The sequence below is a fragment of the Macrosteles quadrilineatus genome, unplaced genomic scaffold, assembly GCF_028750875.1.
Source record: "Macrosteles quadrilineatus isolate MER2022 unplaced genomic scaffold, UCM_ALF_1.0 Scaffold_2__2_contigs__length_208266976, whole genome shotgun sequence".
In the NCBI taxonomy this organism is placed as follows: domain Eukaryota; kingdom Metazoa; phylum Arthropoda; class Insecta; order Hemiptera; family Cicadellidae; genus Macrosteles; species Macrosteles quadrilineatus.
Window position 1 is genome coordinate 114,577,310 of NW_026542595.1, and position 22,856 is coordinate 114,600,165.

At 32.5% G+C, this 22,856-nt stretch overlaps 1 protein-coding gene across 3 annotated transcripts; it reads right to left on the reverse strand.

Annotated features, from left to right (window-relative positions):
• Window positions 1-3,930: 3,930 nt before the first annotated feature.
• LOC128987147 (uncharacterized) lies at window positions 3,931-18,369 on the reverse strand. Of its 3 annotated transcripts, XM_054407873.1 has the most exons (9): window positions 18,304-18,369; window positions 17,287-17,385; window positions 16,081-16,191; window positions 12,797-12,895; window positions 12,135-12,233; window positions 11,381-11,536; window positions 10,594-10,746; window positions 4,822-4,974; window positions 3,931-4,243 (listed from the first exon to the last, which is right to left on the reverse strand). In XM_054407873.1, the coding sequence occupies exons 3-9, from the start codon at window positions 16,093-16,095 to the stop codon at window positions 4,127-4,129; spliced, it is 792 nt and encodes a 263-aa protein (XP_054263848.1). In that variant the 5' UTR covers window positions 16,096-16,191; window positions 17,287-17,385; window positions 18,304-18,369; the 3' UTR covers window positions 3,931-4,126. The 3 variants fall into 3 exon arrangements, with proteins under 3 accessions (XP_054263848.1, XP_054263847.1, XP_054263850.1); XM_054407872.1 differs by lacking the exons at window positions 16,081-16,191; window positions 17,287-17,385; window positions 18,304-18,369 and having other exon boundaries at window positions 12,797-13,045; XM_054407875.1 differs by lacking the exons at window positions 3,931-4,243; window positions 4,822-4,974; window positions 16,081-16,191; window positions 17,287-17,385; window positions 18,304-18,369 and adding an exon at window positions 9,703-10,015 and having other exon boundaries at window positions 12,797-13,045.
• Window positions 18,370-22,856: the final 4,487 nt, after the last annotated feature.

Consider the following 22,856-nt stretch of genomic DNA (forward strand, 5'->3'; position numbering starts at 1 on the left):
ACAGTCAAAAGGCATAAGAGGCTGTAACATTAACTGGCTTAAATTACCTCTTAAAATTTCTATATGATATGTTATACTTTGTATGTATAGAACTAGACTGCAAGAGAGAAAGATGTTGAAATCATCGAACAAATTTGCAGACACGTGAAATTTGTTTCTTAAAATAAATGAGTATGAAAAAAGAAAAGTTATTGGATAATGTATCATTTAGTCATTTTGTTACCAACAATCAATGCCGTATTTAAGGTACTTGTGACCGTAGGCCAAATTACTTAAGCGGCCCCCATCCCTGTGGTAGAAATTCCCTACGATAGCTGTGAAGTAATGAAAATGTCCCACGATCATTGTCACTAGCAATTGTGTATGAAATTGTGTACATCTCAACATCTCCCGTGGGCTACAATCCCGGGAGAAATCATCATTGTCACCCTTGATCGCGAAGAAATCGTGAACACTGCTTTCCCTAAAACAAGGGAATATCGTCATCGACACTTGCGACCATAGCGAAATCGTGAACATCTCCCTCGGGCTGCATTTACGGGGAAATCATCATCGAGACTTAGGACTGAGGCAAAATCATGAATGATATATTTTCAATATAGTGTCAATTAATAATATTCTATCCTCCTATATTTTAATACCAGCTGATTGGTTAATTATTTATTGTTTTTCTTTTGTAAATCCATTGTACAATTTAATGTTTTGTTTTAGTGTTTGTTATGAACACATGAAGCTATAGTTGTTACCATAGCAACCCAAATGTTTATTATGCAATGCTGTTTATTTTCTATTCTGAATTTAATACAACATTAATACAACATTTTCTATTCCGATCAGAAGGTGGGTGATGTACGGACTATTCACTGTGGACAATTCAGTTATACATTCAGGTCAAAAGACACAACAGGCTGTAACCTTAACTGGGTTAAATTGCCTCTTAATGATTCTATATCTTTACCTGTAAAACATTTTAATTTAAGTTAATACTTGATAATCTCAATAATAAATACCTAACTAATGTATAAGAAATTAAAGTATGAAATACAATATAAATACAAAATCAATACAAATAAAAAATAAATAAAAATATAAAATAACATATAAAATATAAATAATTATAATAACTAAACCAATTTGTAAATTAAAAGGAAAAAACATGTGGCTCGGATTCAGTCGAAACTTCGTTGCCATTGACTGTATATCTAAGGAACATTACGTCCTCAGTCAGCACTCCTCATCCCTGCACATGGGATCACGCTTTACTTTGCGTTTGCTTGGGTGCAGGTACGAGGGCATGATTCCAAAGTGTTTGTACTAGAACGTTATCAACAAACATTTAACGATCTCTTGTCTTACATGACTAGATACACTATATGTTTCTAGGTTACTTACTCTTCTACGGATGTTCAAGTTGCATTTTGCGCACACTCGATATTTTTCCCCGTCTGCACTATTTTCTTCAACACAAAACTGGCCGTCTGAGTCTTTGTACAGCCATTTTTTGTTTGATTTTAAATTAATTGTTTTTTTTTTGCAGTTTTTGCATATTTCCTGTGAAACAGAATCTAAATTTAGTTTGGAAGTGGAGTGAAACATAATATAGTTGTAGATAAAATAATCATACAAAACATAGAACACGTGAAATTTGTTTTAAAATAAATGAGTTTGGAAAAAGAAAAGTTATTGGGTAATGTATCATTTAGTAATTTTGTTGCCAACAATTATACCACTTACTTTTAGACTATTAGGCTATGAATATTTCAATTAAGTGTTCAGAGAAGTAAGGCCTACAGCTAAAATTATAATACTTGAACAAATTTGGAAATATAGTCTACTGGTAAGAGTAAGGAACTTTTTAACTAACTTAAATTTGAAAGTTATTGAATTGCATGTACAGGTTAACCTGTATTTACATAAATTCAAACGTAAAATCAACTTATATGTCTGTAGGCGTAGGGTTTACCTTGTTTTTGCACCCGGCGTCATCACAGGAACAGTTCTCTGTGCATAACCTTCGCAATTTGCGGCATCTGCAATTTTCTTGGTGCAATCCAGATTGCATCTACATAAGCAAGGTCTCTTTCTGTTTCGTCGCAATGCCAACTCTTCCTTAAATAATCATAGAACCAGTTTTAGGACCTTCTATAAACTTGTTTAGTTCAGGAAAACCAATGTGTTGTACACATAATTGTGAAGTAACTAACAACACCAGATTAACAAACATCTAGCTCAAAAGTGGACGGAAATAAAATGTTATCATTTTGATAATATTTTAAAACTTATCATCACCTTCATCATCTTCCTCCTCTTCATAAAAATTCCCTTTTGATGTCCCTGGAGTGGCAAAAGCAACTTCCACTGGGTAGTCTTTTTCTAAGTCAAATCAAATAAATAAATAAAAAATAAATATTTCTTTATTGTCACATAACGTTTTGTACATGTGCATAGCTAAATTTAGTTAAATTATTTAGTTAGCGTTTAAATGGTTACTGGGTTTTTAACATTCAAATAACGCAAGGCGTATTTTGTTGAGGGAAGAGTTAATTCATGAGCAGAACACAATCTGTCTTGGGACGCCGACAGTAGTTTGATTTTTTGATGCAAGTTTGAGTGTGTGATTAGGAGAAGTTTTTGAAAGTTCAACAAAGTCTTCCCTATTTTTACACATATGAGAAGTACTACCAGAGTCGAGACACCAAATGTTGTCTTTGGGTTTACATTCTCCGGATAAAAGACAAAGTTCTTCTGTTTTGAAATATTTGTGATTGTATTTAGTTTTTGCCCAAAATGTTTCTGTTGAATGATTATTTCTCCCACATTTTTTACAGAAACCCTTTGAATTTTGATTAAAGTTTTTGTGCTTGCTGTTAACACTTTTAGAGAAAAATTCACCGTCAGTGCTTTGTTTTTCAACTCTATCTTTAGAGTGTGAATTTACTACTACTTTTTGCCTAGCTTCAAATTCTTCAAGTATTTTAATTTTAGCTTATCAGGTTTAGGAAGAGAATCTCGTGACTCTATTGCGACTCGAAAGTTCTCAAATAATGAATTAAGACTGTACAACATCATTATGGACAAAAGATAATCATTTATGACAATGTCTAATTCTAATAATTTATCAACAGCATCAGTAAATTCATCTAAGTGATTTCTTACATTATGTCCATCTTTCAATTTGTGTAGAATCAATTTCTTTAAAAGTGTTACCTTACGGGCAGGACCTTTAGATGCATAAATATTATTCAAAGTGTCCCAAATATCTTTTGAGGTGTTGCAGCTTTTTATATTTCTAAGCTCACCTGCAGAGATTAGTAGTATTAAATCTGATTTTGCTATCAAGTCTTGATTCAACCACCTTTTCTTCTTTTCAGGATCTGTATCATCAGGACATGGTTCTTCACCACAGACATATTTCAACAGATCTGATTTTATTAATATCGCTTGTGCCTGAATTCTCCAAGTATCATAGTTATTTTTGTTTAGAGGTTCAATTCGGTAATTTACAGTACTAGTCATTTTGTGAAAATGTTATGAGATGTTACAAGAACAAAACTTTACACTTCAACCTAGGCTGACTGATAAATTATTTAGATTGAAAAAGATTTAACTTGGGAATATATTAAATTCATGAGTCTAGAACCCTCTGGGCCCATAACCTAAAGGGGAGAGCATATTAAATGTGAAATTTACTCTAAAACTCATGAATATCAAACTAAATTTAGACAAAATAGAAAACTAGTGTTTAATTGAATCAAGGAAAAACACAAATGTAATAATCAAATATAAAAACATAAACATATGACTTAAATAAAATTAATAGTCACATGCTAGCTTATATGCAGATCATGAGTGAAAATCCAACAAAATCTACTCCAGACATAGGTAAAAATGAATCCCTAAACTTTGAGGTGGCAGCCAAATGATGGATTTTTGATAGGAGTACTCAATTCAATTTAAAACTTCTTTATTCGTTTCATGTACAGCAATACAATAAATAGCGTCACAGTTCCTTAATCTAACTCAGTACATTGCATTGAATTGTTCAGTTATGAAATTTACAGTTATGTAGCATCATCATTCACATCGATTAAATTGTACGGGATTTTGGTGTTACAGGCGGTGCAAACTACATAATTTTCCCCGTCTGCATTTTTTTGTATCCAGAATTGGCCGTCTGCATATTTTTGTAAGCATCTTTTGTTTGATTTTGTTTAATGTTCTTGTTGCAATTAGTGCATTTTTCCTGTGAAACAGAAGCTAAATTTAGTTTGGAAGTGGAGTGAAACATAATATAGTTTTAGATAAAATAATCACACAAAACATAGAACACGTGAAATTTGTTTTAAAAATAAATGAGTTTGGAAAAAGAAAAGTTATTGGGTAATGTATAATTTAGTAACCTTAACTGGGTAAAATTGCCTCTTAATGTTTCTATATCTTTATCTGTAAAAAATTTCAATTTAAGTTAATAATTGATAATCTCAATAATAAATACCTAACTAATGTATAAGAAATTGAAATATAAAATCAATAAAATAAAAAATAAATAGAAATATAAAATAAATACAAATATAAAATAACATATAAAATATAAATAATTATAATAACTAAACCAATTCGTAAATTAAAAAGAAAAAACATGTAGCTAGGATTCAGTCGAAACTTCGTTGCCATTGACTGTATATCTAAGGAACGTTACAGCCTCAGGTGCAGGTACGAGGGCATGATTCAAAAGTGTTTGTACTAGAATGTTATCCACAAATATTTAACGATCTCTTGTCTTACATGACTAGATACACTATATGTTTCTAGGTTACTTACTCTTCTACGGATGTTTAGGTTGCATTTGCTGCAAACTGGATATTGTTCCCCGTCTCCATTATCTTCTTTACATAACTGGCCGTCTGAATCTTTGTACAACCATTTTTTGTTTGATTTTAGATTAATTGTTTTGTTGCAGTTATTGCATCTTTCCTGTGAAACAGAAGCTAAATTTAGTTTGGAAGTGGAGTGAAACATAGTATAGTTGTAGATAAAATAATCAAACAAAACATAGAACACGTGAAATTTGTTTTAAAAATAAATGAGTTTGAAAAAAGAAAAGTTATTGGGTAATGTATAATTTAGTAACCTTAACTGGGTAAAATTGCCTCTCAATGTTTCTATATCTTTATCTTTAAAAAATTTCAATTTAAGTTAATACTTGATAATCTCAATAATAAATACCTAACTAATGTATAAGAAATTAAAATATAAAATACAATATAAATATAAAATAAATACAAATAAAAAATTAATAGAAATATAAAATAACATATAAAATATAAATAATTATAATAACTAAACCAATTCGTAAATTAAAAGGAAAAAACATGTGGCTCGGATTCAGTCGAAACTTCGTTGCCATTGACTGTATATCTAAGGAACATTACGTCCTCAGTCAGCACTCCTGATCCCTGCACATGGGATCACGCCTCCCTTTGCGTTTACTCAGGTGCAGGTACGAGGGCATGATTCAAAAGTGTTTGTACTAGAACGTTATCCACAAATATTTAACGATCTCTTGTCTTACATGACAAAATACACTAAATGTTTCTAGGTTACTTACCCCATTTGAGTAAAGGTACATATGACACGCGTTGCATAATGGCATGAAAGAATATCTCGGGTGTTTGATTGCTATGTTACAAGTTGGATTGAAACATAGCACATTCATATCTTGAACCTGTAAAACAGAAGTGATGTACAGATTATTCACTGTAAACAATTCAGTTATACATTACAGTCAAAAGGCATAAGAGGCTGTAACATTAACTGGCTTAAATTACCTCTTAAAATTTCTATATAATATGTGGTACTTTGTATGTATGGAACTAGACTGCGAGAGAGAAAGATGTTGAAATCATCGAACAAATTTGCAGACACGTGAAATTTTTTTCTTAAAATAAATGAGTATGAAAAAAGAAAAGTTATTGGATAATGTATAATTTAGTCATTTTGTTACCAACAATCAATGCCGTATTTAAGGTACATGCGACCGTAGGCCAAATTACTTAAGCGGCCCCCATCCCTGTGGTTGAAATTCCCTACGATAGCTGTGAAATAATGAAAATGTCCCACGATCATCGTCACCAGCAATTGTGTATGAAATTGTGTACATCTCAACATTTTCCTTGGGCTACAATTCCGGGTAAATCATCATTGACACCCTTGATCGCGAAGAAATCGTGAACACTGCTTTCCCTAAAACAAGGGAATATCGTCATCGACACTTGCGACCATAGCGAAATCGTGAACATCTCCCTCGGGCTGCATTTACGGGGAAATCATCACCGAGACTCAGGACTGAGGCAAAATCATGAATGATATATTTTCAATATAGTGTCAATTAATAATATTCTATCCTCCTATATTTTAATACCAGCTGATTGGTTAATTATTTATTGTTTTTCTGTTGTGAGTCGTTGTACAATTTAATGTTTTGTTTTAGTGTTTGTTATGAACACATAAAGCTATAGTTGTTACCATAGCAACCCAAATGTTTATTATGCAATGCTGTTTATTTTCTATTCTGAATTTAATACAACATTAATACAACATTTTCTATTCCGATCAGAAGGTGGGTGATGTACGGACTATTCACTGTGAACAATTCAGTTATACATTCCGGTCAAAAGACACAACAGGCTGTAACCTTAACTGGGTTAAATTGTCTCTTAATGTTTCTATATCTTTATCTGTAAAAATTTCAATTTAAGTTAATACTTGATAATCTCAATAATAAATACCTAACTAATGTATAAGAAATTAAAATATAAAATACAATATAAATATAAAATAAATACAAATAAAAAATTAATAGAAATATAAAATAACATATAAAATATAAATAATTATAATAACTAAACCAATTCGTAAATTAAAAGGAAATAAAACATGTGGCTAGGATTCAGTCGAAACTTCGTTGCCATTGACTGTATATCTAAGGAACATTACGTCCTCAGTCAGCACTCCTCGTCCCTGCACATGGGATCACGCTTCCCTTTGCGTTTACTCGGGTGCAGGTACGAGGGCATGATTCAAATGTGTTTGTACTAGAACGTTATCCACAAATATTTAACAATCTCTTGTCTTACATGACTAGATACACTATATGTTTCTAGGTTACTTACTCTTCTACGGATGTTCAAGTTGCATTTTGCGCACACTCGATATTTTTCCCCGTCTGCACTATTTTCTTCAACACAAAACTGGCCGTCTGAATCTTTGTACAACCATTTTTTTTTTAATTTAGGTTAATTGTTGTGTTGCAGTTATTGCATTTTTTCTGTGAAACAGAAGCTAAATCTTTATTTTGAAGTGGAGTGAAACATAATATAGTTGTAGATAAAATAATCACACAAAACATAGAACACGTGAAATTTGTTTTAAAAATAAATGAGTTTGAAAAAAGAAAAGTTATTGGGTAATGTATCATTTAGTAATTTTGTTGCCAACAATTATACCACTTTTAGACTATTAGGCTATGAGTATTTCAATTAAGTGTTCAGAGAAGCTGATGCATTAATCCGGACTCAAGGAATTGTTTTTCTATTATAGTGACTGACTGTGAACTTAAATTATTTTGTTTAAGGCCTACAGCTAAAATTATAATACAGGTATTATACAGGTTAACCTGTATTTACATAAATTCAAACGTAAAATCAACTTATATGTCTGTAGGCGTAGGGTTTACCTTGTTTTTGCACCCGGCGTCATCACAGGAACAGTTCTCTGTGCATAACCTTCGCAATTTGCGGCATCTGCAATTTTCTTGGTGCAATCCAGATTGCATCTACATAAGCAAGGTCGCTTTCTGTTTCGTCGCAATGCCAACTCTTTCTTAAATAATCATAGAACCAGTTTTAGGACCTTCTATAAACTTGTTTAGTTCAGGAAAACCAATGTGTTGTACACATAATTGTGAAGTAACTAACAACACCAGATTAACAAACATCTAGCTCAAAAGTGGACGGAAATAAAATGTTATCATTTTGATAATATTTTAAAACTTATCATCACCTTCATCATCTTCCTCCTCTTCATAAAAATTCCCTTTTGATGTCCCTGGAGTGGCAAAAGCAACTTCCACTGGGTAGTCTTTTTCTAAGTCAAATCAAATAAATAAATAAAAAATAAATATTTCTTTATTGTCACATAACATTTTGTACATGTGCATAGCTAAATTTAGTTAAATTATTTAGTTAGCGTTTAAATGGTTACTGGGTTTTTAACATTCAAATAACGCAAGGCGTATTTTGTTGAGGGAAGAGTTAATTCATGAGCAGAACACAATCTGTCTTGGGACGCCGACAGTAGTTTGATTTTTTGATGCAAGTTTGAGTGTGTGATTAGGAGAAGTTTTTGAAAGTTCAACAAAGTCTTCCCTATTTTTACACATATGAGAAGTACTACCAGAGTCGAGACACCAAATGTTGTCTTTGGGTTTACATTCTCCGGATAAAAGACAAAGTTCTTCTGTTTTGAAATATTTGTGATTGTATTTAGTTTTTGCCCAAAATGTTTCTGTTGAATGATTATTTCTCCCACATTTTTTACAGAAACCCTTTGAATTTTGATTAAAGTTTTTGTGCTTGCTGTTAACACTTTTAGAGAAAAATTCACCGTCAGTGCTTTGTTTTTCAACTCTATCTTTAGAGTGTGAATTTACTACTACTTTTTGCCTAGCTTCAAATTCTTCAAGTATTTTAATTTTAGCTTATCAGGTTTAGGAAGAGAATCTCGTGACTCTATTGCGACTCGAAAGTTCTCAAATAATGAATTAAGACTGTACAACATCATTATGGACAAAAGATAATCATTTATGACAATGTCTAATTCTAATAATTTATCAACAGCATCAGTAAATTCATCTAAGTGATTTCTTACATTATGTCCATCTTTCAATTTGTGTAGAATCAATTTCTTTAAAAGTGTTCCCTTACGGGCAGGACCTTTAGATGCATAAATATTATTCAAAGTGTCCCAAATATCTTTTGAGGTGTTGCAGCTTTTTATATTTCTAAGCTCACCTGCAGAGATTAGTAGTATTAAATCTGATTTTGCTATCAAGTCTTGATTCAACCACCTTTTCTTCTTTTCAGGATCTGTATCATCAGGACATGGTTCTTCACCACAGACATATTTCAACAGATCTGATTTTATTAATATCGCTTGTGCCTGAATTCTCCAAGTATCATAGTTATTTTTGTTTAGAGGTTCAATTCGGTAATTTACAGTACTAGTCATTTTGTGAAAATGTTATGAGATGTTACAAGAACAAAACTTTACACTTCAACCTAGGCTGACTGATAAATTATTTAGATTGAAAAAGATTTAACTTGGGAATATATTAAATTCATGAGTCTAGAACCCTCTGGGCCCATAACCTAAAGGGGAGAGCATATTAAATGTGAAATTTACTCTAAAACTCATGAATATCAAACTAAATTTAGACAAAATAGAAAACTAGTGTTTAATTGAATCAAGGAAAAACACAAATGTAATAATCAAATATAAAAACATAAACATATGACTTAAATAAAATTAATAGTCACATGCTAGCTTATATGCAGATCATGAGTGAAAATCCAACAAAATCTACTCCAGACATAGGTAAAAATGAATCCCTAAACTTTGAGGTGGCAGCCAAATGATGGATTTTTGATAGGAGTACTCAATTCAATTTAAAACTTCTTTATTCGTTTCATGTACAGCAATACAATAAATAGCGTCACAGTTCCTTAATCTAACTCAGTACATTGCATTGAATTGTTCAGTTATGAAATTTACAGTTATGTAGCATCATCATTCACATCGATTAAATTGTACGGGATTTTGGTGTTACAGGCGGTGCAAACTACATAATTTTCCCCGTCTGCATTTTTTTGTATCCAGAATTGGCCGTCTGCATATTTTTGTAAGCATCTTTTGTTTGATTTTGTTTAATGTTCTTGTTGCAATTAGTGCATTTTTCCTGTGAAACAGAAGCTAAATTTAGTTTGGAAGTGGAGTGAAACATAATATAGTTTTAGATAAAATAATCACACAAAACATAGAACACGTGAAATTTGTTTTAAAAATAAATGAGTTTGGAAAAAGAAAAGTTATTGGGTAATGTATAATTTAGTAACCTTAACTGGGTAAAATTGCCTCTTAATGTTTCTATATCTTTATCTGTAAAAAATTTCAATTTAAGTTAATAATTGATAATCTCAATAATAAATACCTAACTAATGTATAAGAAATTGAAATATAAAATCAATAAAATAAAAAATAAATAGAAATATAAAATAAATACAAATATAAAATAACATATAAAATATAAATAATTATAATAACTAAACCAATTCGTAAATTAAAAAGAAAAAACATGTGGCTAGGATTCAGTCGAAACTTCGTTGCCATTGACTGTATATCTAAGGAACGTTACAGCCTCAGGTGCAGGTACGAGGGCATGATTCAAAAGTGTTTGTACTAGAATGTTATCCACAAATATTTAACGATCTCTTGTCTTACATGACTAGATACACTATATGTTTCTAGGTTACTTACTCTTCTACGGATGTTTAGGTTGCATTTGCTGCAAACTGGATATTGTTCCCCGTCTCCATTATCTTCTTTACATAACTGGCCGTCTGAATCTTTGTACAACCATTTTTTGTTTGATTTTAGATTAATTGTTTTGTTGCAGTTATTGCATCTTTCCTGTGAAACAGAAGCTAAATTTAGTTTGGAAGTGGAGTGAAACATAGTATAGTTGTAGATAAAATAATCAAACAAAACATAGAACACGTGAAATTTGTTTTAAAAATAAATGAGTTTGAAAAAAGAAAAGTTATTGGGTAATGTATAATTTAGTAACCTTAACTGGGTAAAATTGCCTCTCAATGTTTCTATATCTTTATCTGTAAAAAATTTCAATTTAAGTTAATACTTGATAATCTCAATAATAAATACCTAACTAATGTATAAGAAATTAAAATATAAAATACAATATAAATATAAAATAAATACAAATAAAAAATTAATAGAAATATAAAATAACATATAAAATATAAATAATTATAATAACTAAACCAATTCGTAAATTAAAAGGAAAAAACATGTGGCTCGGATTCAGTCGAAACTTCGTTGCCATTGACTGTATATCTAAGGAACATTACGTCCTCAGTCAGCACTCCTCGTCCCTGCACATGGGATCACGCCTCCCTTTGCGTTTACTCAGGTGCAGGTACGAGGGCATGATTCAAAAGTGTTTGTACTAGAACGTTATCCACAAATATTTAACGATCTCTTGTCTTACATGACTAGATACACTATATGTTTCTAGGTTACTTACTCTTCTACGGATGTTCAAGTTGCATTTTGCGCACACTCGATATTTTTCCCCGTCTGCACTATTTTCTTCAACACAAAACTGGCCGTCTGAATCTTTGTACAACCATTTTTTGTTTGATTTTAGATTAATTGTTTTGTTGCAGTTATTGCATTTTTCCTGTGAAACAGAAGCTAAATCTTTATTTTGAAGTGGAGTGAGTCATAATATAGTTGTAGATAAAATAATCACACAAAACATAGAACACGTGAAATTTGTTTTAAAAATAAATGAGTTTGAAAAAAGAAAAGTTATTGGGTAATGTATCATTTAGTAATTTTGTTGCCAACAATTATACCACTTACTTTTAGACTATTAGGCTATGAATATTTCAATTAAGTGTTCAGAGAAGCTGATGCATTAATCCGGACTCAAGGAATTGTTTTTCTATTATAGTGACCGACTGTGAACTTAAATTATTTTGTTTAAGGCCTACAGCTAAAATTATAATACTTGAACAAATTTGGAAATATAGTCTACTGGTAAGAGTAAGGAACTTTTTAACTAACTTAAATTGGAAAGTTATTGAATTGCATGTACAGGTTAACCTGTATTACATAAATTCAAACGTAAAATCAACTTATATGTCTGTAGGCGTAGGGTTTACCTTGTCTTTGCACCCGGCGTCATCACAGGAACAGTTCTCTGTCAATTTCTCTTTCGCTAATTAGTAAAATATTTTAATTCTCTACTTTAAAACCGCGCAACAGTTACTTACCCCACCGTGATTCTTGTAGTACTGATTGCACGCGTTGCATTCTGTGCCACCTTTCCACCATTTTGATGATGTCACAGTGTTACAGTTGTTACAGATTTTCTGCAGCCACATGTAACAAAAGTTAAGTCTGTAGTGAAAAATAATATAGGCTAGTGGTAGATGTGACCTTTGAAGTTAGTCCAGTCATTGAGTAGTGGAGATTCAACAAAATTGTTTCAAAAGGTTCTCAACAGATTTCATTACTTTTATACCTCCACACAACACAACCACTTTGAGCAGACTTTGAACAGACTTTGAGCCAACCACCCACTAATGGTTTTTTTCGAATACTTCTTTCGGGCTCCCCTTCCAAATTAGCTGTGCAGATTCTAATACAAATTATTAAGAATTATTATCTTAGTGCAAGGACAAGGTAGCTAAAGGTCCATAGTTCTTTATTAAGGAACTATAGAAGCTAAAATTATTTTATGATCACTGCTGTTTAAAACCCTATATAAAAAACCAATCAAGAAAAATATTTAAACATTTTCAAATCTACTAAATCCATGGCAACGATGAGAAACCATCTAAATGAGGTTTTATTAACATGTCTCACTCATTACACACGGGCCCATCTAGGAGGCTAACTGTCTCCTTTAAAACCGCCCAACAGTTTTACTTACCCCACGGTGATTATTCGGCCATTGAAAGCAGGCGTTGCACATTGTATTCTTTTTTCTCCATTTACTGGTCTGGTCAGTGCCACAGTTTTTACAGGTAATCTGTAGCCACATGTAACAGAAGTTAAGTCTGTAGTGTAAAATAATATAGGCTAGTGGGAGATATGACCTTTGAAATAAGTCCATTCATTGAGTAGTGGAGGTTCAACAAAATTGTTTCAAAAGGTTTCTCAACAGATTTCATGACTTTTATACCTCTACACAGCACAAAAAAGTCTACCGAAGTCTGACTTGGGGAAGTTCCTGATATTAGGTTATTTAAATTAGAATAATAATTGCTCCCAGAAAAAAAATTGTTAAACACATTATTGCTAGATGTAGGGTGTAGTATATAGTTTTTAATGTTTACGAGGGTGGGGAAACTAAATCTGCAACTTAAATGAGATTTGACCTCACAAAATCCTACTACCGCATCAATGTTCCGTCAAATCAAATCAAATCATCTTTATTTTTGCACAGAAAAAAAACTGTATAATAGCTTCACAAGAATATATAATAAAACTAAATTATAAATGCTGTTAGAACTAAAACGCAACTGAACAGTATCTTAATTCGATCGGCAACTTAAAAAATCTTTCACAGTGTAGGGAGCTTGTTCCAAGAGTATGCGTTTGACCGCTCTCCCAAATTTGTCTTTGTCTTGCTCCACTTTCAGGGGTTCAGGCAACACATTGAAAAACCTGATACTATTATAAAATAGGTGTCTCTCAAAGAAACTTGTCCTGTGCTTAGGTAGCTTAATATTGTTTTTTTGTCTGAGAGTGTACTGCATTGAATGGAACTGCGGTTGATACAGTTAATTTCCTTTTAAAAACGATAGACAACTGAGTATGTATATGGATGGAAATGTGAGAATATTGTATTCCTTGAAGAGAGGCTTGCAAGAAGTACGACGGGATATTCTGAAGGCTGCTCTAAGGGCTTTTTTCTGAAGACGGAAGACAAACTTTGTTCGTACGCTCTCACAGCCCTAAACTGCCACCAAATACGACAATAATGGGTAAATCAGTCCATAATAGGCACTCAAGGTTACACGAGAATCGGTAAACCTCGAAAGACCTCTGATCACAAAAATTCCTGTGCTAATTCTTCTTGATATGAGCTCTATATGGTCATGAAAGTTGAGCTATCTGTCTAAAACCAAACCAAGAAACTTAGCATTGCTGTAAGAAGAGATCTCTTCGTCACCTATCAAAACAGTCAGTGTGACTTGCTTTTTTGAGCTGTTAATATGGTATTGGAGCATTTTTGTTTTCTTGCAGTTTAGAAGAAGTTGGTTGTTTTGGAACCATTTGCAACAAAAAGTAAAAACAAAAACAACAAAAGTAAAACAAACTGCAATCAAAATATTAATAACGAAATTAGTATCCTACACCAAAATATCCAGCACCTACCCTCCAGACTAGACATGTTGTCTATCTTACTAGATGAAATTTCAGTGGATTTATTAGTACTGACAGAACATAAAATGAAAGAAAATGAAATAAATCGTTTGAATACAAAAAATATGACAGTTAAATCTTGTTATGCTCGAAAATTAACATGTGGAAGTAATGTATTAATTTTGGCCAGATCAGCACTTTATTTATTAATTTATTATTATTAGAAACATCGTCTTTAATTAATTGATTTTAGTGTAAAGTTCAATGAGGATATTTAGTAATCATTGCTTTGTCTGAAGAATGCAGATATAAATTATTTCCTCATTAAATTTAGTTTTAAAAATACATTATTGGTTTAAATTGTGTATTTTATAATCCAATCAAAATTGCAGTCTTGAGAAAATATTTTTGTTCACTAATGTGTATTTTTATCATATTTAAGTATTCAAACAGATCAGAAGGAATTATTAAAAAAAAAATAGCAAACCGGCCATTGGTGACCTGCATGTTCATAGGATACACTACCAACCACTTAGCTAAAAGATTCGCCCAATCCGATGATTTCGAGGTGTATGTCTAAACCAAGGATTATGAACACCTCACTATGCCCCAGTGGTTGTAGTATATCGCTACAAACACACAGATCGCCAATTATTTGCCACACAGGACGGGATTCGAACCCGAGCAGACGAATGCCACTGGCCAAGTGACACACGCCCTAGCCTTCTCGGCTATCTGTGCTTGAAGACTGAGTCAAAAACCGGTATTTAAGCTGACGCCACTGATTGCGAACAGATAGCGCTACAGATGGTTGTTCAATGCGTTACTAGGTAGCAGCACTAGTTAGTCACGAACTATTTAGATGATATTTTTCAGTTTATATTGTGTTCCTGAGATTTTGCTGCAAAACATTATTTTCCCTAAAATGGCTTTATTATGACAACCTCGTCCAACTAAATCAAAGTTAAATTCAATATTACACAGTAAACTATATGTCTTTTGATTTTATGAGATTTTGGTTTCAAACAATGCTATCAGAACATAAAAATGTATAGGAAAACCAGGAAAATTACAACAAAAACTAAGTTTTATTTCATGTTTACTACAAATACGAGGATTTATCTTTGCTAAACATTTTCTTATCGTCTTATTATTCAAAATTAGCCTAATTAATAAAATAGTGACAACATTACAGTTAAAATTCAACAACAGGTAATATGTGGAACAATGTTTAAATCCACTTTTTGTTTTTGATGTTTGTAAATAAATACTTGTAAATTGTCTCTAGCTACGCTTATTTTAAAAACAAGTTTTAGTATTATTTATGACTGGATAGCGTAATATGTATCAGTTATTAATGTGACATTCACAGGTTCTTCCAAGGACGAAGTTCTAGCCACGGGTTCGGTAGTGGGAGGTTCTAAAGTGCTCTTCTCCAAAGTGTTCTTCTCTTCTACAGTGGGGAGTTTGACTCCACCCTGCAGTAAAGATAATTAGTTTCTAATTTACTACAAAAAACTCTAAAATATAAATCAGAATATAAATCCGGAGCCTAAGCTGAGTAGGTGTGGTCCTTCAATTGTTGAATCCTTCGTTTAAGACCACTCAAACTTAAGCAGAGACTATGGGGAGATTTGGAAATTGGGACCGATACAAAAAAAGTCTACCGAAATCTGATATAATATAGTTAACATGGTGTCAGAATAACTTGTGAGAATGGATTGTAAACCTGCACCTCTTGATTTGAGCAATACTACTACCAGCTTAAATTAGATTCAATTATATTCATCCTAAATTAAAGTATACTACCTAATTGGCTACATGGTAGGGGTATAAGTTACTTACCCCATTGTGGTTCATTTGCCATTGATGACAAGCATGTCATTTTTGGCCCCACCACCTAGTTGTTGTTGTGGTGGTGCAGTTGATACATATTTCTTGTAACAGAAGTTAAGTCTGTAATGAAAAATAACATAGGCTAGTGGTGGATATGACCTTTGAAATTAGTCCATTCATTGCGTAGTGGACGTTCAACAAAATTGTTTCAAAAGGTTTCTCAACAGATTTCATTACTTTTATACCTCCACACAGCACAAAAAAGTCTACCGAAATCTGACTTGGGGAAGTTCCTGATATAAGGTTATTTAAATTAGAATAATAATTGCTCCCTGAAAAAAATTTTTAAACACTTTATTGCTAGATGTAGGGTGTAGTATATCGTTTTTAATGTTTACGAGGGTGGGGAAACTAAATCTGCAACTTGAAATGAGATTTGACCTCACAAAACGCAATGGAAACGATAGTACGATGGTAACGATAGTAGTATGCTAGTAAGGAAAAGACCATAGTCTCAAATTTGAACTTTCACTTTGGCTAAAAAACAAATTACATTGCTCTAAATCAAATCGAAGATTACTAAGATTGCTTAAATAAATAATTTGAACATCCTAGTATTTTACTATGAATATTTAATTAATCTGTCATCCTCTTACAGTTGAATTGAACGTATCAATGATTAGCATTACACATAGTATAAATAAGTCAACCCTAAGTATGTCTTTACGTTTTTATCCAAATGCTGAATTTGTGACACAAAAGCTGAATGTTTACAGTTGTTATGTTAAGCAAAGTATTTTATGCCAAAAGCTAGTTTAGAATCTTAGCGCCGGCTGCTAGACTTTGTCAGACTTTGAGCCAACCACCCACTAATGGTTTTTTTTCTATCGGGCTCCCCTTCCAAATTAGCTGTGCAGATTCTAAAACAAATTCTTAAGAATTATTATCTTAGTGCAAGGACAAGGTAGCTAAAGTTCCATAGTTTTTTATTAAGGAACTAAAGAAGCTAAAAATTATTTTATGATCACTGCTGTTTAAAACCCTATATAAAAAACTAATCAAGAAAAATATTTAAACATTTTCAAATCTACTAAATCCATGGCAACGATGAGAAACCATCTAAATGAGGTTTTATTAACATGTCTCACTCATTACACACAGGCCCATCTAGGAGGCTAACCGTCTCCTTTAAATCCGCCCAACAGTTTTACTTACCCCACGGTGATGTTTGGGCCACAAAAAGCAGGCGTTACACATAGTTTTATTATTCCTCCATCTACTGGTCTTGTCCGTTCCGCAGTTATTACAGGTAATCTGTAGCCACATGTAACAGAAGTTAAGTCTGTAGTGAAAAATAATATAGGCTAGTGGTGGATATGACCTTTGAAATTAGTCGGTCAATGAGTAGAGGAGGTTCAACAAAATTGTTTCAAAATGTTTCTCAACAGATCTCATTACTAAACTAATAAACTAAACTAAACTAATATTTTTGTTCACTAATGTGTATTTTTATCATATTTACGTATTCAAACAGATCAGAAGGAATTATTTTTAAAAAAATAGCAAAACGACCATTGGTGACCTGCATGTTCATAGGATACACTACCAACCACTTAGCTAAAAGATTCGCCCAATCCGGGCTAGGTAGCAGCACCAGCTACTCAGGGACTATTTAGATTTTATTTTTTTAAACTTACATTAAGTTACTGTGTTAAAAAAAACTTAATTCACGCTATGCAACGGAACTAGACTGACGATTTAAAAAATTACACCAAACTTGATCGAAGCAACAATCATCAGTGTAAGTTCAAAGGAGAAATAGTCTTAATCCCAAGAATACCGATTTCATCTGAAATACCTTCTGAATTCAAGCGACTACAATTTCCTTTGCGTCTTGCTTTCGCAATGACCATTAATAAGGCACAAGGGCAATCCCTGACTATCGCTGGTTTAAATTTAGAAAATGCATGCTTTTCACACGGACAGCTGTATGTTGCGTGCTCACGTCTTGGTACGCCTAAAAACTTATATATTTATACACCTAATGAAAAAAAATCATAGTTTATCCACTGGCATTAAAGTAAAATAAATATTCTATACTTGTTCTTAGTATACTTTTTTTATTATTTATCGTAAACAACAAATTACCATTTAAAAATATAGTTATTAAGCACAGCAACTCGCGCCGGGTAACTGCTAGTAACCTATAAAGTATTTAAAAATATACTTTACTGTTGATGTCGAAAAGCCTAATTCTTTTTTCTTGGCCACTTTCCCCGAGCCATTCCTGGAGGCCTGCTCTCCTGGAACAAAACACATATGTCATTATGGTGATTTCAATTATTTTAAAATCAAATCACATGTGGCAGTAGGGGGGTCTATTATAGATGATGGTTATGAAATCATTTACTGCCAATCTCTACATAACCATTCACGAAGGAATGGTCAACAAACTTACTTGTAAACATACTAACTTGTAGATCATTAAATGGAATTCTTCATTTAAAGATTTAGTTTTATTTTAAAACAAGAAACGTCCCCCATGGTTGTTGTACGCCAAAAAGACAAAGTCCGAATCTGCTTAGATCCAACCGATTTGAACAAAAATATTAAACGTCGCCATCACCCACTTCAAACTTTAGAAGATTTATCATCTAGGTTAAATGGCTCAAGATTTTTCACACTCCTAGATTGCAGAAAATGATTTTGGCAAATTAAGGTTTCTGAGCGTACTTCTAAGTATTTAACTTTTTCCACGCGCGGATGATCCGCGTCGTGTGGCCCCGGCCTTACATTCGGGAACTAGTTCCACACGCGACGTGGCACGGGCAAACGTTTTGTCATGACTGGGGTTTGTCATGACTGCCCCCCCCCCCCCAACCACATTATCAGAACAATGTCGATAGTATTTGTCTTTCTTTACTGACAATGAGAATCGCCGTCGTAGATTATATTTTAAAAAATATATTGAAAAATTCTAACTAATTTATTTCAACTACCTTGTATATACTAAAATATACTGGACAATTAAAGAAAAAAGTTAATAAACTTACTTAGACTGTCCATTTACAAGTCTCCTGGTAGCTGTTGCTTTGGTAGCTGTAGCTGTAGGTTTTGCTGTTTGGCTTGTAGGTTTAGGAGTTAGTTTAGGAAATATATTTAGTTAGCATTAATATATTTTATTATTTGTTTTCAATTTGCATGTTGAATTAATTATAAACACTTAATAATTTGAAATTAGAGAGCCAAGCAAATAAATGTGAATCATTAAAAGTTGTGAATTATCTATTGGGTTGTATCTATTGGGAGAAAAATAAACAATTTGAATAACAGAGTTAATTTTTAAACAGGTAAGGTTCTTTTTGAAATTTTGAATGATGCCTTAGTCAAGAAGCAACAACTTTGACATAAATATGGCAAAAAAATTTAGTTTCAGGTTAGATAAATAAAGAGATTTTTGTGGACCAAACATTCGTCAAGAAACAGGATACTTGTACGATTTTGAGTTCATATCCTTATTTAATAATACTAGCCACCCATTAAACAAATCAGTTGTCATTCAAGCTTTTTTTTGTTTTGATCGATATGTTATTGGGAATGACTTTAAAACAATTGGGGGTTAGCGGTTTTTCCAACGGGAAAACACTGCCAACCAGACGATGTAATTACAGCTCTAACTTAACACCAAAGTTACTGTGCCTAACAGGAAGTATAGTTTCCTGTTATAACTGAAATGAATCTATAAATTTACCTCCGTCCCTTCAAAGGAATTATAGAGTTCTGCGGACAAAAATGTGAAATAGGCTACTGTGTGTTCCTAATTGACCTGCATTGTGTTGGTATCAAAATGCATGGTAAAACTGAAATATCAAGTGACTCTAGGCAAGGGGCTGAGCTTTTATTTAAAATGTAATAATTCAAAAATCCTAAATGTAATCATACACTATTGTTGTTATTCTCCTCACCTGTACATTTGAAGAGGTCGATGTGGAAAATCATGTTTTTCACCATCAGCTCCTCCCCAAAATATCTCGTCTTACACCCAAAACAATACCTCCTCGCACAACTCGTCTTAACTGCAGACAACACACACACACACCACTTAGACATAATCAATCTTATCTCAGTAAATAAATCAGCACTTATCACGTAACTTGTATCCAAAAAATATTCTCTCAAAGACATCTCAAACGTTAATGCAAACTTACGTGCACGTGTGCGTGTTGGGTTATTGTGTATAAAACACAAGCACTAACCCAACACAAAAATAATAATGGATGTTGGAATCAGACTGCTGTACTGGGTTTCATACAGGTTCATACAGTATCACTGTCACAACTTATACATATCTTTCACATTAATAATAATGCAAAAATATAACTGTTTATCTTTACAAGCCAATACACGGGCTAAGTGCACATTCATATCAAATGTTGAATTTGATCATGTTCTACCAATTAGTGATGGATAATATGATTGATTTTTTTATTTGAACTATGCAACACTTCAATATTTTCACTGTTATTTATTATAGAATAATTCAACTTCATCATATGTTTTTCTTTTTATTAATATGTCAATCCATCTCCCTTTTCAAACCATATATAATAATTAATTGTCCATACAGACCAATAGGTAATAAATATAATATATCAATATAATATACAATATAATATAGAAAACTTTCAAATAAGGGGAGATTTTCAATAGGTATTTTTCTTAATTGACCAGTATTTTCAGATTGCGCAACTGGTTTGCAACGACAGTTGTAAAACAGTCACACCGTGTGCGCTGGGCCTAAGTGTCATGATTACCAGCTTTACATGACAAAATACACTAAATGTTTCTAGGTTACTTACCCCATTTGAGTAAAGGTACATGTGACACGCGTTGCATAATGGCATGAAAGAATATCTCGGGTGTTTAATTGCTATGTTACAAGTTGGATTGAAACATAGCACATTCATACCTATCTTGAACCTGTAAAACAGAAGTGATGTACAGATTATTCACTGTAAACAATTCAGTTATACATTACAGTCAAAAGGCATAAGAGGCTGTAACATTAACTGGCTTAAATTACCTCTTAAAATTTCTATATAATATGTGGTACTTTGTATGTATGGAACTAGACTGCGAGAGAGAAAGATGTTGAAATCATCGAACAAATTTGCAGACACGTGAAATTTTTTTCTTAAAATAAATGAGTATGAAAAAAGAAAAGTTATTGGATAATGTATAATTTAGTCATTTTGTTACCAACAATCAATGCCGTATTTAAGGTACATGCGACCGTAGGCCAAATTACTTAAGCGGCCCCCATCCCTGTGGTTGAAATTCCCTACGATAGCTGTGAAATAATGAAAATGTCCCACGATCATCGTCACCAGCAATTGTGTATGAAATTGTGTACATCTCAACATTTTCCTTGGGCTACAATTCCGGGTAAATCATCATTGACACCCTTGATCGCGAAGAAATCGTGAACACTGCTTTCCCTAAAACAAGGGAATATCGTCATCGACACTTGCGACCATAGCGAAATCGTGAACATCTCCCTCGGGCTGCATTTACGGGGAAATCATCACCGAGACTCAGGACTGAGGCAAAATCATGAATGATATATTTTCAATATAGTGTCAATTAATAATATTCTATCCTCCTATATTTTAATACCAGCTGATTGGTTAATTATTTATTGTTTTTCTGTTGTGAGTCGTTGTACAATTTAATGTTTTGTTTTAGTGTTTGTTATGAACACATAAAGCTATAGTTGTTACCATAGCAACCCAAATGTTTATTATGCAATGCTGTTTATTTTCTATTCTGAATTTAATACAACATTAATACAACATTTTCTATTCCGATCAGAAGGTGGGTGATGTACGGACTATTCACTGTGAACAATTCAGTTATACATTCCGGTCAAAAGACACAACAGGCTGTAACCTTAACTGGGTTAAATTGTCTCTTAATGTTTCTATATCTTTATCTGTAAAAATTTCAATTTAAGTTAATACTTGATAATCTCAATAATAAATACCTAACTAATGTATAAGAAATTAAAATATAAAATACAATATAAATATAAAATAAATACAAATAAAAAATTAATAGAAATATAAAATAACATATAAAATATAAGTAATTATAATAACTAAACCAATTCGTAAATTAAAAGGAAATAAAACATGTGGCTAGGATTCAGTCGAAACTTCGTTGCCATTGACTGTATATCTAAGGAACATTACGTCCTCAGTCAGCACTCCTCGTCCCTGCACATGGGATCACGCTTCCCTTTGCGTTTACTCGGGTGCAGGTACGAGGGCATGATTCAAATGTGTTTGTACTAGAACGTTATCCACAAATATTTAACAATCTCTTGTCTTACATGACTAGATACACTATATGTTTCTAGGTTACTTACTCTTCTACGGATGTTCAAGTTGCATTTTGCGCACACTCGATATTTTTCCCCGTCTGCACTATTTTCTTCAACACAAAACTGGCCGTCTGAATCTTTGTACAACCATTTTTTTTTTAATTTAGGTTAATTGTTGTGTTGCAGTTATTGCATTTTTTCTGTGAAACAGAAGCTAAATCTTTATTTTGAAGTGGAGTGAAACATAATATAGTTGTAGATAAAATAATCACACAAAACATAGAACACGTGAAATTTGTTTTAAAAATAAATGAGTTTGAAAAAAGAAAAGTTATTGGGTAATGTATCATTTAGTAATTTTGTTGCCAACAATTATACCACTTTTAGACTATTAGGCTATGAG

What these genes read in the sequence shown, in the direction of transcription:
- LOC128987147 (XM_054407872.1), bottom strand. Translation starts at nt 12,979, where the DNA reads ATGGACTTATTTCAAAGGTCATATCTCCCACTAGCCTATATTATTTTA. An exon ending in ACTTGAACATCCGTAGAAGA is followed by an intron (nt 10,747 to 11,380) that starts GTAAGTAACCTA and finishes TCTGTTTCACAG; the next exon opens with GAAAGATGCAATAACTGCAA. An exon ending in ACCTAAACATCCGTAGAAGA is followed by an intron (nt 4,244 to 4,821) that starts GTAAGTAACCTA and finishes TCTGTTTCACAG; the next exon opens with GAAAAATGCACTAATTGCAA.